This window comes from Lepidochelys kempii, chromosome 3 (genome assembly GCF_965140285.1).
Source record: "Lepidochelys kempii isolate rLepKem1 chromosome 3, rLepKem1.hap1, whole genome shotgun sequence".
Classification (NCBI taxonomy): Eukaryota; Metazoa; Chordata; order Testudines; family Cheloniidae; genus Lepidochelys; species Lepidochelys kempii.
Window position 1 is genome coordinate 115,284,058 of NC_136382.1, and position 16,254 is coordinate 115,300,311.

At 40.3% G+C, this 16,254-nt stretch overlaps 1 protein-coding gene across 11 annotated transcripts in view; it reads left to right on the forward strand.

Moving 5' to 3' along the window:
• MTHFD1L (methylenetetrahydrofolate dehydrogenase (NADP+ dependent) 1 like) overlaps positions 1-16,254 on the forward strand; it is a 247,896-nt gene that overhangs the window by 18,551 nt on the left and 213,091 nt on the right. For 10 of the 11 annotated variants that reach the window (XR_012158088.1, XR_012158087.2, XM_073337654.1 and 7 more), the window contains 2 exons: positions 6,498-6,609; positions 13,657-13,745. Coding sequence is in view for 9 of the 11 variants with exons in the window: in XM_073337654.1 (XP_073193755.1) it covers positions 6,498-6,609; positions 13,657-13,745 (201 nt within the window). In the remaining 2 variants the exon portion in view is untranslated. Of the gene's footprint in view, positions 1-4,694; positions 5,000-6,497; positions 6,610-13,656; positions 13,746-16,254 lie in introns of those variants that run through there. The other variant, XM_073337653.1, reaches the window with a different exon arrangement.

The following is a 16,254-nucleotide window of genomic DNA, read 5'->3' on the forward strand; positions in this document are numbered from 1 at the left end:
TATATCTTTTGTCCCGTCCCCCCCATCAGAACAATGCCATTTGTCAAAAATAACTTGTATTCATTGTGTAGGTGCAACTGGAAGAAGGTAAGGAGAGTATGCCTGGGTGAAAAAAATGAAAATTTACTACCTCAGTGAAGTCCAGATACAATTTAAAACATTAGACCTGCAATGGCCACAGGGTTTTAAATGATTACTCTTTTTTTTCTGTTTAAATCAGTTTTTGTATATTTATTTCCACTGAATGTGGCTGCAAGGAATTCCATATCTGCTTCTCCTTCCCCTCTGCACTTATTAAAACTGAAATAGTCCTAAATCAGGCCTAGAAAACCCATGTCTTCATTATGCCCATTTACATTTCAGTTTAAAAAAATATATATTTTTTGTCTTTGATCATCTGGTTTAAAAATGGCTTTTGTAGAAATCAAGGAAATGAAATATTTATGCAACCCTTGCGGCAAAATAGGTTTTCAATTATCTGGAATATACAATTACTCCATATCATTACCATTAAATGTTTGGCTTGCCCTATTTGTATTGTTACTGTTATTTTAGTCTTTTGTCTTGGGAATGGGTGGTGGTACTTTAATCTGCTTCTACTTAAATCTCATTGGAGAGAGTCGTGTTTTGTTATGAGGTAGGGTTTCAAATTATTTATTTGAACATGTCTTCCCAGTTGAAAAGATTTGCCAGTGAGAATGCAAGATTCTTCTTGAGAATCTTTGCCCGTCCTTAAAATATTGCTTATTGTGGTATGGATTATTTCATGTGACATTTGTCATTCTTTCCAATGTGATCTGATAACAGAATGTTATTTTACCCATTTTACAATGTATACTTGGTTATTCCATGACTGCATTTTACCGTTTGTCCATATCTTCTCGTTCTTTTGGCTAAAATGAAGTGTAGCATCTGTTTTGCATCTGATGCATCCTCTGTCTGGGGACTATATAATGCACTTGCAGGGGGATAGACTTGATGATTTAATAGATCTTTTCCATCTCGAAAGTCTGATTTATTTCTGATTTAGAAGATTAGCCCTCTGTATGCCTCTCTGAGCTTTTTTTGAGTGATTTATAAGCAGTGGAAAAAAATAGGTGAAGGCAAAAAAAAAAAAATCATCCTGTGTGAAATGAAACTGAAATGGCCTGATGGGGTTTGTGCAAACCTCTGTAACTCTCCTTGGTCAATCCATCAGCCAAGTTTATAGGAAACGAGTTTTTAAAAAAAACAAACAAAAAAACCCTGTTGTTGTAGCGCTGACAAAGACTATGGCTATAGAATATTTTTTACGCTTCAGCTGTTGGTTTTCTTTTATGAATTTGTTTTAAAACCCTTGCAAGGAAAAAAAGTATTTGTTGTCCTTTCTCTTAGTGTAATTGAACTTATAATATGTAGTTTTTCTTTCATTTTCTTTCTTTTAAAAGTGGGGGAAAGGAAATTAGCAGGGGAGGCTTATGCAGAGGTTATAAATCACCTGCTTGAAAGTTGTTGGTTACATATGAGGTAACCTTTTTAAAAAAAAAAAAAAAAAAAAAGGCCAGCTGTTTTTGTGATATATTTACAGATATATACAATTTTGGCCATCCAACCTGCTGTTTGCATTGGCTATAGAAATATTATGTTACTCTTGTTAAGGTAGTTATGCGGTGTTACGATCTGTAGTCACGGAGATGAGAACAGTTGGTTAGGTCAATTGTTTTTCAACCTTATAATTGCATATATCAGAATTGATCAAATGTATTGGATAAAGGCTCTTTGGAATTATCATTTGTTGAGAGGTCTCAACCAATTCAGGCCACAGTGCTAGGCACTATACAAATGTACAGTCTTTGTCCCTGCTATATGGCATATACTAGTTGACACTACATATCTGAATTATACCTGTATTTGAATTATGCTTGAATTATAACAGTATTAATCTTTATTTTGATGTGGAAAAGATTGGGTTCCTGTAACTCACAGGACACACTATTTTCTACACCAAAACATAAATTATTTCTTAGAGTGTAAGCACTCACTATCATAGTCTAAAGTACTTCTAATATTTCTACTTAGTAAACTGCTTGTGAAATGAAAAGTCTTTGTAAGTGAAGCTGTAAGTCTTTACAAGCCTCTTGATGGGTATGTGTCCAAAGAGCCGATCTGCATATAGTGATATGTATAGATCAGTTTGTAGGGATTAAAAAAGTACCAGTATCCAGGAAAAAGCAGATAGTAATACAAGGGCCTGTATGGTACCTCAGTTTTCTTGAACCATTGAGTCCCTAATTTGGTAAACCTGTACCATTCCTTAACTGATCCATGATTACAGGTGCATGATCCAAGATTTAATATGGGAATACAATATTACACAATGCAAACTGAAACTTCTCATTGAAATTCTTATCAACCAAAATGTATCTAAATAACCTCAACAGTTGCTAAGATTATGAAACCAAGCGAAGTAGATATTTAACTTATTGCTAACACTCACATTTTAGCAGCAGGAAGACATTAAATAGCCCAAAAGTATATACTTATTGTCTTTCACTTGCAACGTAGAGCACATATGTCTGTTGTCTGTTCCAATAAGGGAGGGATCACGAGGAGTCTTAGAAGAAGAAGGTGTTTTTCTCAGAATTTTACTGCATATATTATTGAGAAGCAGTTTGAAATACTAAGAAAATGAAATCAAACAATATAAACAAAGCAAAAACCCAGCTCCATTGCACAAGAAATAAGATCAGATTAAATCAACATTGAATTTGACCAATATCTATTTTAGCAGTAGCCAGGTATGAGCCAAGGGTCTCTAATTAGATGAATCTTAATATCCTAGAATGAAGGTCAGGTATGCTGTTGATTAGTGTTTGAGACGAGCACAAGATTCAAATTCATGAAAGCAACTTGCTCTCTCGTCCAAAGCAAGCAGTCATGTTCTAAAGCGTGCATGAAATTTAACTCGCAAGATTGACTTCCAGTGTTGAACAATATCGCACAAAGATTGGGGACCAGATATTAATTTCCTTTCCTTCACAAGAGAGTTCCGTACAAGAATGAATAATTAAAACCAAAACGCAAGAGAGCCTAATAACGTTGTGTTGGTGCCCTTAATAATTTTTAATTTCTGGTTTTCTTTTATGTCTTGAATAAATAGGCTTATACAAAAAAGTTCTGCAAAACAAACATTAGTTAAGTTTTTTTTAACATGCTTAAGAAAATACATCAAAACTATTTTTTAAAAAAAAATAGAAGTGCATTCTAAATTCAGCTAAGGTAACTATAAAAGCCAAATCTAAATACAGAGTTCAAAGTTAAGAATAAGGTATTTTCTGCATGTATAACTCTTTGGACTATGATTTTAGCAGCAGTCAAAAAAGCAAACCAAATGTTAGGATGAATAGAATAGAAGATAATACAGAAAATATCGTCATGGCTTTGTATAATACAGTGGTTCATCATCATCTGGAATACTGACTACAATACTGATCAACCCATTTCCAAAAAGATATTGCAGAATTAGTGGGGGTTCTGAGGAGAGCAACGAGAATGATTAAAGGGACAGAAAAACTCTCACATGAATAGATAGCAATTGTTCACCCTAGAAAATAGGTGAGTAAGAAGAGACAAGATAAAAATATATAAAATAGTGAATGATACAGGGAAAGTAGGTTGAGTGTTTCTATTATCCCTGTTTCACAGTACAAGAACAAGGGGACAGCCAATGAGACTGAAAGGCAGCAAATTCAAACCGAATGAAACAAAATAACTTTTCATACAGTCAGTGATCAGACTGTGGAACTAATTGCCACAGGATGTTGTCGAAGCCAATTAATTTAGGAGGATTCAAAGGATTTGGGCATTTGTATGAATAACAAGACTATCCAGTGTTACAGTAGTTAATGTTAAAAGATTTTAGAAGGGATGTAAAACATTGTACTTCTGGGTTTAAGGCAATAGCTATCTCTCAAGGGCTAGGGTGAGACCATCATTGGGGCAGATTATTCCTCATCTACTGTGAGGTTTTTCATATCTTCCTGTGGAGCTTCTGTTTCTGGCCACTGTCGGAGACAGGATACTGGACTGGAAGAACCACACGTCTGATGCCCTATGGCTGTCTCAATGTTCATCAGGTCTCAATCAAAAAGAAATTATGCTAGGTCAGTAGGTAGATGGGAGACCTCCATGGGAAAATGCAGGGAGGTGAAGGAAATAGTGTTTATCCGTTTGATGGAACCCTTAACTGTGTATACCAGTCTTAAATTTAGTAGCTGTGTGTTAACCAAGGCATGATGCAGGATGAGACATAAAAACTACCTGTACTTATCAAAGAAGATATTTCTCAAAAGTGTGGATGTTAACTGGTTCTGTTGACCTGGCCACATTCTGTTTTGAATAAATGTATTTTGCATACTTAAATTCCGTGCTCTTTTAATTAGAGAAATGTATTATTCTTCACTTACTGCCTTTACCGTTTGGTTAGCGGTGTTTTGTGTTTAGAAAATGGGGTGTAGTTAGTGGTAGGTGAAGTGATTCACATGAATTTAAGTTGCTGAGAGTTTTAGGATTTTACAGGGTGAGAGACAATATATAAATGTAAGAGATTTCCTAATGCCATTTAAAATAATTGTAATATTAGTAATACCAAAAAAAAATTATGGCTGGAATACAATTTACAGTGACACTGGTACATGTGATTTTAACTATGATAGAACAAAACTGAGCTGGAAGCCTTGGGGACACTGATCACTCTAGAAAGGAGGCTGCCTATTGAACGAGTAATGTTCCGTCATAAGGTTGTTTGGCTTGTCTCGCTCTGCCTGCCTGCCTGCCACTCCTGCTGGGGAACGGGGTCTGGGGGCTTGCCTCATTCTGCCTGCCTGGCATTCCAGCTGAGGAGTGGGCAAGCCCCCGCACCCCAAGCCCTCTCTCCGGTGGGAGTGCTGGGCAGGTGGAGTGGGGCAAGCCTCCGACCTTGCTATGCCCCTGCCTCAACCAAGCTTCACAATCATCATTGGTGAGTACAATATTAAATTGTTTGTTTATAATTATTTAAAACTCATACTGTATATAATGCCTTTTGTCTGGCAAAAAAAAAATTCCCTGGAACCTAACACAACCCCCGCCCACCCCCCACCCCCACCGAATTTATTCTTATAGGGAAATTGGATTCGCTTAACATCGTTTCGCTTAAAGTAGTGTTTTTCATGAACATAACTATAATGTTAAGCAAGGAGTTACTATATCTGATTTCAGTCTGAATCAACTTGGTATATCCTCCAGTTGTCCTGTTAGTAACTCTCTCACATCTCCCTTGCCTTGCAGCCTTATTCCAGTTCCTGAGGAAAAAAAAGTTCAATCCTTTTTTCCCCCCGCCCCCGTTCTTTGTGCAGATGATAGAGCTGTTAGATTTCTTCCCATTTCCACCAGATCCACCTTCCCCCTTCCTTGCCATTGGACAGTGCCAAAACTGATGGAATTTTTAATTGTTATTTCTTGGCAGGAATTTCTTTAATATTGCATCACACCTGATTTGGCAAGGATACTAGGCAGTCTTAAGTCAGTTTGTAGTGAGGCTTGCAGAGTTTGTGACGCTTAGCATCTATTGACACATCTTTAGTTATTTCCAAAACCTCTACTGTCTAGAAACTATTTCTGCATTCAATCTTGATGCAATGCAAGGCCTGTCTTTCCATTTTGTGTACCTTTGTATATGTCTGTGTGTCTGCTTATAATTTAGGATACATATTATTACTTACCTTGTGTAGATTCTTGTATCGTTTACAGTGCCCTATTGGAGGTAGGGAGGAAACAACAGTTTATGCCTTTGTTTGTTACTAGAAGGGCAATGTCATGCTCTGTATTGTCCTTGACTCCACAGAGCCTGATAAAATCAGGGGCTTCTTTTGGTAAACGTGAGTTAACAGGGAAAAAGGTTTTAATTGGAATTTTTTGAAGGCGCTGATGAATGTAGGACAGCTGATCAGCTCTTATGTTGCCTTCCGACTAATGTGACTTGAGTATGTGGGTTTTTTTTGTTTTCACCACTTTCACAAATCCAGCTTTGAGCAGTGCCTTGTTTTGCCCACAATTGAGATGTTCAGATAGTTCAACAAATTGTAGTAATTTTGAATGTTTAGTTTCTTGACCTCATTTCTAATCAAATGTTATCACATTCTTTCAACCCACATCTTCCACAAAAGAGAAGTCCCTCCAAAATGTCCAGTTGCACAGCACTTTCAAGCACAATGGGTTTTTCAAGATATGATTTTCATGTAATATTATGGGCCCTGATTGTGATCTCACTTTCCTGACTTTACACTAGAATGTACATATTGATTTCAATGGAGTTATTCCTGATCCTCAGTAATGTAAGAATCAGGCCTGTAGTCTGGATCTTTTGCATTCACTTGTGGATACTGTGAGAAGTTAAGTATAAGTTGGGCTTGAATGTTAAGTCTACACTGCATGATATATTCCTGATTTTAGAATATTTTTGTTTGTCTGGTTTTTAGCTTCATCAGGCAGATGTGGTGGTGGTTGGCAGTACCAAACCTAAGGAGATTCCAGTCAGTTGGATAAGGCCTGGAACAACCATTGTCAGTTGTTATCCTGACTTTTTATCAGGTAAGATCAGTTTAAAATTGTATACCACTCGAAAGAAGTGTAAGGGATACAAGGATAAGTACAAGATATGGTAGCAAAGACCTGCAATGTTTAGAATAGCTCATTTAAAAATAAATGTATATGTATTGTGTGTATGTATGCATGTATATGAGTTCATCCATTCCTGTACCTGATATTTATGAGCTTGGGGTTATGCAGGCAACAGTTGATGATCTTACTAGCTTAATTATCAGTATTATAGAATGTACATTATTCCTGGGGGAATTCTGTGCCACTGAGCATGTGCAGAATTTGTCCCCTGCAGATTTCTTTGCTTCCCCGCAGAAAAATCACTTTCTGATTGGGAAGCAAAGGGAAGCCACAAGAGTGGTCATGAGACCCTCCCAGCAGTATGTTTTGGATACCCAGGGCAGTTGGCAGAGAAGTAAATCACTCTGGGGCAGAGGGCGGGACTGGGGAAGACCTGGCTGGTGGCTCCTACCCTGCACCGAGCTCAGCGGCTAGTCCTGGCTGGGCTGGGGAGGACGGGACTTTCTATTCCCTGGCATGGGATTTGGGGTCGTGTCAGATTTCTCCCCTGGCAATAGGAAGTTCTGCAAACTCTCCCCCAACTCCCTCACGCTTCCTGCACCCATCGCTTTTCAGCTTCACATGGAGGGATCACTGTACAGGGAGCTGCTTCTCCATCCACCCAACCCCCATGCATCCAGACCTCCTCATACCCAGACCTTCCTGCCAAGCCTCACCCTCCCTCTGCACCCAGAACCCCCCTGATGAGCCCCCTGCACCTGAACTGCCCTGACAAGCCACCCGCACCTGGATCCCCACCCTACCACGTCCCAACCAGCTGCACCTGGATCCCTGCCCCACTGAGCCCCACTCCCCCAGCATCTGGACTCCCCCACACACTGAGCTCCCCACACCAAGACTCCCTGCCAACTTTATTCCCACCAAACCAAACCCTCTCCCCACTGAGCCCCAACCACCTTCACCTGGACCCCCCTGCAGAATCCTATTACTGTTGCACCCAGAACACCCCCTCCCACCTGGATCCCCCAGTGAGCCACCTGCACCCAGATTGCCCGACACCAAACCCTCTTAACCCACACCTGGATCTACCCACACTAAGCCCCTCCACACTTGGATCCTGCCTTATTGAGCCTGCCTGCCCATACCTTGTACACCTGGCATGGAGAAGCAGGGCTCTGAGGTGTTTCTGGGGCAGGCCCGGTCCTTGCACTGTGTCAGAGTTGGATGCAGCCTCATTGCTGAGTCAATGTCCCGGGGAGGAGCTGCACAGTGATCTCCCACCTCTGTGAAGCTAGTTCCCTGTACTCCCCTATGCCGTGCTGGAGCTTCGACATTTATTTGACATATAAAATTTGCAGAATTTTACAATACTGTGTGCAGAATTTTCAATTTTTTGGCCTAGAATTTTTAATCTTTTGGCACAGAATGCCCTCAGGAGTAGAACATATTCCTACAAATTAGAATGGTAAAAAACAATTCGGTCATCCTGTAGATCTGCTCCCACTGCAGGATTGTTCCCTACTTATTTTCTAATGCTTTATCCAGTTTAGTTTTGTACAGAAGTACAAGGAAGAAAAAGCCTTTTCAGTGGGAAGGGACTTCTAAACTCAGCTAGTGTGTGAGCCAGAAGAGTACACCTCCATAAAAAAGTCTACAAGAACAGACGGAAATTTGTTCCACATTGTACTTTCATTTACAAAGGAGAAAGTAGATGCCAAGTAATTTTTTTTATTTAGGATAGTTTACACGAGAGTAGATACTTGGCCTGTATTGCCACTCTATTACACCTACTGCCAATGTAATCCATTGAAATCAGTGGCTCATTAAACTGATCGAACTCATTGAACCCAGCTGTAAACTAAATTATCTAATTACTTAGTTAATTCTTCTAAAAGGTCATATTTCTTAGTAGTAACTTCACCATGTAATCGTCTATGACGTGGTAGAATTTGATTATGATCTAGATGTGCTTTTTTTTTTAAAGATGCCAGCGAGTGTTGGCCATTCTTCTTCTTCAATGATTTATGGAAGAAAGCCATAGAGATTATTTGTTTGATTATACAAACTCTTTAATATGTATCATTAGTCATCTAAGACTCTATCCTGCTAACACTTATGTGAATAACAGTGCAAATGTGAGTAGTCCTATTAAATTCAATGGGACTACTCAGATGCGTAAAATCATTCACATGCATAAATGTTTCCAAGATCAGAATTCAAAGCATTACAATGAAAATAAATTTGTTTATGCCATGCAGCTCATCTTATTTTTAGTATAGGAGCTTGGATTGAACAAGCCTAAGTTTCAAGACATTAAAATAAAAAAATTTAGTGCAAAGGTATGCTACAAAAATATTTGACATTTTACTGGACAGCTAGCTGTTATAGGAGTAAAAGTGCATGATTTTTAGACTTTGAGTCAGGATTATAGTTGAACCTATTTGAATAACATCCCCAGAAAGTTCTAATTGTCACATAATAATACTTAGAACTTGTATGTCGGGATAAATGGATCTCACTTTCTGATGTCAAAGCAATTGACTTTTTAAAGTAATCTCTGTAGTTCACAGTAATGTAATAATTTCTATTATAAAATATGTCGTCTCGCACTCTCCCCAAGAACAAATTACTTGGCTTTTTAGTTTTATCCACGTACCTTCTGTGTTATTTCATATAATTCTAACGATTTGTGGTCACTACCCAATGTGTACAAAACCAACCATTGCTCCCAGGTCACTCTTTGATTTGTTTTTTAATTTAAAAAAGCTAAATTATATGCATGAAATCTATATTTGATTCAGCTTTTTAAACAGAAAGTGAAAGCTGGAAGACCTCCCTAAATCCTATTGAAAGCCATAGCAAAGCTAGTAAGCTATTTTTGGTAAGCAAATCCTGTTTTAAAATATTATATAATAACCCAATACTATTTTAAAAAACAGAATTTTAAATAAACAGATCCTGTTCAAAGCGTACTAGGGAACATTTAGTGTGCAGCTGCAGGGTCCACATGGACAGTTAGTGTACGGCACGCCAGAGCACTATAGATTTACACCTTAACTTGCCATGCTCTAACTTGCTATATAGACTTGCCCTTAGTTAGGGTTCCCAACTTTCTAATCGCACAAAACTGAACACCCCTTTCCTACCCCTTCCCTGACGCCCTGCCTGCCTGCTCGCTCTCCCTCACCCTCACTTTCACTGGGCAGGGGGTTGGGGTACAGGCTCCAGGATGGGTCCAGAAATGGGTTCAGAGTGTGGGAGGAGGCTCCGGATTGGGGTAGGGGGTGAGGGCTCCGTCTGGTGGGGTGGAACTGGGGATGAGGGGCTTGTGGTGTAGGAGGAGGCTCTGGGCTGGGGCTGAGGGGTTTGGAATACAGGAGGGGAATCAGGGCTGGGGCCGAGGGGTTTGGAGGTATGGGAGGGGGTGCAGACTCCAGCTGGAGGTTTGGGGTGCAGTAGGGGGCTCCGGGCTGGGGCAGGGGGTTGTGGTGTGGGCTATGGCAGGGAGTATGGGTGCGGGAGGAGGCTCAGGCTGGGGCAGGGGTTTGGGGTTCGGGAGGGAGTGTGGGGTGCAGGCTCCAGGAGGGGGTGTTGGAAGGGGCTTAGGGCTGGGGCAGGGGGTTGGGGGGCGGGAGGGAATGTGAAGTGCGTGCTTCGCCTGGGCAGTGCTTACCTCAGGTGGCTCCCAGAAGCATCCGGAATGTCTGACTTGTAGGTGGAGGGCTCAGGGGGCTCTGTGCGCTGTCTGTGCCTGCAGGCACTGCCTCTGCACAGCCAATGGGAGCTGCGGAGCTGGTGCTTGGAGTGGAGGCAGCGTGCAGAGCCCCCATGACTACAGCCACCAATGACCTTTTTTGACCGGGCGTTCCGGAGAAAAAACGGATGCCTGGCAACCCTACCCTTAGTTTTATACTTCAATTCCACAGTGGTACCTAATAGGATAATAGTTCTTTCCTATCCCACAGGAACATTGTGAGGATAAATACATTAAAAGATTGTGAGGTGCAATGTAGCCCTTATATGGCAATGTAGTCCTTATAGGTACCTAAAATAGATATGTAGAACGCATTGATTTCAGTCAGACTCTGCATGAGCGTATATGTGTCTCTGCATGTATCCGGCTCCAATACTGGGACCCTAGATACATGCATCCCAATGACATTTTTTGAGAGACAACACAGGATTTTAAGAAGAAAATGTGTTTTATTTAAACCATCTACAAATATCCATCTGTCTTCCTGCGTATGTTTTGCAGGAGAAACACTGGAAGAATAGCAGAAACACATTTTACCAATTTTTTTATTCCGTGCTTGTTGAAATTTATAGAGAAGGTATACAAAAAATACATTTGTTTGTGTTGGACAGGAAGAATTCACTTAGCTGAACTGCAAATTATTTAAAGCCTGTTGTTAGGTGATTGTGACATCAGTGAAGTCACAATCTTATATTTGATTTTTTACTTTAAACGCATATTGGAATTTTATTAATAGATGTGCTCAAAAAGTAGTTTTGGTTTTTTTCACACTTTAAAAAGAGGATATTTTTAACATTTGAGATGTCACAACAGTGAAATGCGGCCTGAAGGCAACAACAGCCATGAATTGACTATTATTTCTGCCTGGTGGTGGCTACATTTTTATCTCACATATGTAAATAGAGTACCCACCCTCACACACGTGCATGTTTTATTTTTAAAGATATTATTAAAGATAAGTACCAAGAAATTGTGAGGACATAATTTTCTTGTGTAGTTCTGATGACATAAACTAGATGGATCTGAAGCATTCACTTTCGGTGATGGAATTTTCTTGGATGCAGCTTTTATTTTATATAATCTGATGTTTGGCATGTTCTTCATTTAGAATGTTTTTAAAAAGCAATTTCCATTAATATGGCATCCTGCTTATCTGTACTAATAACTAGGGTATTACTTCAATAATAATAATAATAGCCTCTTCTATGGGATCTTGCTAATCTTTGAAAATCCCAGCCTATACATAAGTATGTAGTTGTGAAACTCACCCATATGGAAAGGAACTAGCAAATCCCTCTGCACCACTTAAACCCTGCAGTGGGACTGCCTGGGGATACAGGCAGAGTCTCTGAATGAGGCAGCAGCTCTATCACTCTACACCCTGGGGTAAAAATAGGTAGGCCTGGAGGAGACCTTGGGGCAGGATGGAAGAGGGGCTGCAGGATGTACACTTATACTGATCATAGGGGGCGTGGAGAGACTAGGGCAGCTATTCCAGCCCATCAGTTGGAATATCTGCCATAAATGAGACGTTGCAACACCACAGGTTTCCCCCTTGGTTAGAGTGTGTGCATGCATTCTACCTCTCTAACTTCATCTAGTTCCCTGCAAAAGCCAGATTAGTCTGACTTTGTGTTGTAAGTACATGCAGGCTGAGAGAACGCTGTTGAAGGGAAATCTCTGAGTCTAATGTGTATTTATACACATGCTAATCTCTGCATTGATAAAGAAGGCATATTAAGCCAATTCAAATAAAAACTTGAAATGTTTCTGTAAAGCACAGATGCCTGAAAGAGAGGGGAATTTAACTTTGTCCCTCTTACTTCATTTGTTGTTCTGGCAAAAATCCCAGAATGGTCTCAATGCAACTGTAGTCAGTTTATGACTGACAGACTGTTATAACTTCCAGTAAGTTGCACAGGATTCTAGTCTAAAATTGTAGAACACCATAAGATCTGGTTTAAAACAAGAAGTGTTAACACAAGCGGACGATCTTTTAAACATTTTTTATTGTGTGTGTAGTGTTAGGAATAGAATCTCTATTATTTAGTTAGCTTTGTCACTGAGGTAAAGGTGCTTGATGAGGTAGCATTTGAGAAAGTGTTAGAAGATTAATTGAATTAGACTAAATGTGTATGTAAACAAGGTCTTTTGGTCTCTCAGTGACTTCAGTGTTCTAAGTAGGCAGGACATGATGACTAACAGCACTGGCTAGAGTCAAGCATTGTGTGGGCAGTTGGTGTTCAAATTTCTCTACACACTTATGTCAGCATGCCTTTAATTCTGACCCACAATGTCCCTGATGTTCTAGTTCTGAGACTCTTTAAGAGTAAGAATTGTGCCAAATTGTGTAGTTGTTTTTATGATGTGCACAGATGGGAATTAGAAAGAGACAACCTGACTGGGTCAGGATTTGAGCTCTGGTTCCCTGAGGTATAAGACTAATGCAGCAAATGCACTTTTATTATTGTAATGCCTAGAGTCTGCATTCAAGATCAGGGTCCCATTGTGCTAGCTAAAGTTTAGACTGAAAGATGGATCTTTGCCTGAAGAAATCACTGGCTAGATATAAGGCAAGAAGCAACAAGTGGGTTGAAAAAACAAACAAACAAGGATAATGGGAACAGTGACAAAATAATACATTGACATCTAATCTAATTCATGACCACTGAAAGACCTTGTCCTACTGGAAGCCAGTTGTAACCATTGCGTTGACTGTGCAGAAAGTCTGCATTAAAAGTAATATTGGTGAAGGAAACTTGCTACTCATTAATGCCAGAAAACTTTGTCTATTCTGAGTCTAGATTATAAATCTGATTGGCTAATGGTAGTATTTTTTTTTATGATCTTGTGCATATATTTCTTAATTTCATTACCCTCTCAAAGTGATATGCACAGGGAAAGGCAGACTAAAAATCTTTTCCCTATTTGTCCAATGGATTGTTTCAAATATATGTAATTTTCCAAATCCTAACACATTCTGTAGCTTTTTGCACAAATGGCACATTTTTGTGAACTGGAACTGGTTTCCTTTGGATATCTAATATGTGTACACTCCCACACCAATCTTCCAGCTGCTGTCTGCTTAAAATTAAGGAGGCAGTGGTAGTTCAGCAGTGAGGTTGTTAAATTTGGAATAAACATTCAGACAATTTTTTTTTATTTTTATTTTTTTTTGGATGAAGATATCTCTCCAACATGTTTCTGCCCATTCCTGCTGTCAAAGGTCTCATGACTCATTGGTGCAATGTTTTCTTTTACAGGGGAACATGGTTATGGTCAAGATTTAAAGTACAGTAACCAGTCTGCTGTAGAGGCTGTAGGTCCTCTGGCAATAGCAGTGCGGATGCAGGTTAGTATGACCCAAAAGTGTGTAAAACTCACTGTGTTTACTGGGCTCTAGAGTTCACAGTCTATGCACTTACAGCTGCAATTGGACAAGTCTGGCAAATTTAAAAGAGGGAAAATTATGACCTGCAACTCCCTTAATAATATAATCAAGGAAATTCATTGTGTGATTCATTCCTGTTTTATTTATCAAAATTAAGGTAAATGAGGAATTAAAATCAAAATACAATAACAATGATAACTGTAACAAAGCTTGATAAAAAGATTTGTAGCTTGGTCTATAAAAATAAGTTAGGCACAAAGTGATGGTGAGGGAATTATACTTATGGCTGCCTGCAACCCAATAGTTTTATGAAGAGTTACTAATGTTTGTGAAGTGCTATGTAAATATAAAGCCAGGAAAACGAATCTATCTGAATATCAAGTATTTTTGCCTCGTTTTATTTCACAGTCAAGCGAGTTTAAAGACTGAGCACACACTTTAGCTTAGACATTTTGGGATTTTGTTTGTGTCATCACAGTCATGTTAAAATAATTTGGTGTTGGTTAAAGCTTGCTTTGATTAATTTGTCAATGTCTCTGAAATGTGTTGATGATTTAAATGCTTTTCTTTGGATTTCTTCTTATCTTGAAGTAGTAATATGTATGTGTTTTGTATTTACTTGAAAGAAGGGCTGTTGGGTTACATTGGCACTACATAATGTTAGCACACAGCTGTTTCAGAAATTAAATGAATGTTTATTATGTGTAGCAGAATAATTGGAGTACCCTAGTTACCTGCAGTTATAATACAGAGTTATGCTTATGTACTTATGGTCCTACTATGCTTACTAACCAGCCTGCTGCATATAGGTTCCCTGCCATGCTCACAACTTTGGCCTTGGTTACATTTGCAAGTTAGAGCGCATTAAATTAGCCCCAGGCACCCTAACTCCGTCCACAGTGGCAAGGCATGTAGAGCGCCTGGACTCTGCAGCTGGAGCGCTCCTGGTAATCCATCTCCACGAGAAGCATAAATCTTGCTGCGCCCCGGCTGAAACGCCTGGGTGTCAGTGTGGATGATGTGTTGCGTTACTGTGCAATGATTGGCCTCCAGAAACGTCCCATAATCCCTTGAAGACAAGCGGCAACTCTTGTCATTGTTTTGAACTCGGCTGCAGGCATGCGGATATGCCCTTTCAAAGCTCTATTTCTGACAGCCCGCATGCTTATCTGCTCCTGGACAAAGCAAACCATTACTGTGGAATGCTCCTGCTGCAGTGGCAGGCATTTGTGCATGTGTGTGTGTGAGAACGAGAGAGAGAGAGAGAGGCAGGGGTGGGGGCTGATGTCAGGGTTTCCCCCTTCGCTCTGCTGCTGTCTGAACTTACAAGACAGCATGCTGACACAATCTCTGCCCCCCATAACGCAGTCTCTCCCCCCAAATACACACAACACACTCCCTGTCACATTCCACATACACACACCCCTTCCCCCCGATTTGAAAAGCACACTGCAGCCGCTTGCATACTGGGATAGCTATCCCGATGCCCTGCTCTCCGTGGCATTGCAAGCGCTGCTAATGTGGCCATGCCACTGTGCTTGCAGCTGACTGTGTGAACGCATGGTAGTGCTTTCCCTGGTGCTGTCTCTGAGGGCTGGTTTAACTCCCATCACCCTACATCTGCAAGTGTAGCCATCCCCTAACATGATAAGTAAAGCGGAGGTCCGGAAAAGTTCTTTCCCTGCTTTATTACCACCACATCCACGTTGGTGGTGGTGAAAACAGAGTAGGGAGCATTACTACATTCAAATGCACAGATGCTTTGTTCTCACACAAGGCTGCAATATAAAAGCAGTTTTGAGTATGGAATCCAAGGGCATGTCTTCACTAGCAGTGTTGAAGCGCTGCCGTGGCAGCACTTTAATGTGGCTGTGTACTCACGGCACCAGCCCTGGGAGAGAGCTCTTCCAGCGCTGTAAAAAACCCACCTCCATGAGGGGAATAGCTCCCAGTGCTGGGAGTGGAGATGTACACTGTCTACACTGGCATTTTACAGCGCCGAAACTTGCAGTGCTCAGGGGAGTGTTTTTTGACACCCCTGAGCGAGAAACTTCCAGCACTGTAAAGTGCCAGTGTAGACAAGCCCCAAGTCCCTTTCATGTAGTTGTGCTATTTAAAGCCTCTCTGTGCTTGAATGCAGTGCCTCTCTTTGCTGCTGCTAAGAGTTGAATAAATAAAGCAGAACAGACAGGTTTCAGAGTAGCAGCCATGTTAGTCTGTATCCGCAAAAAGAAAAGGAGTACTTGTGGCACCTTAGAGACTAACCGATTTATTTGAGCATGAGCTTTCGTGAGCTACAGCTCACTTCATCGGATGCATGCAGTGGAAAATACAGTGGGGAGATTTATATACACAGAGAGCATGAAACAATGGGTGTTATCATACACACTGTCTCTACGTAAAAAAATAAATGGACACAAATCAGACGTCAAGAATTATAACATTCAAAAACCAGTCGGAGAACACTTCA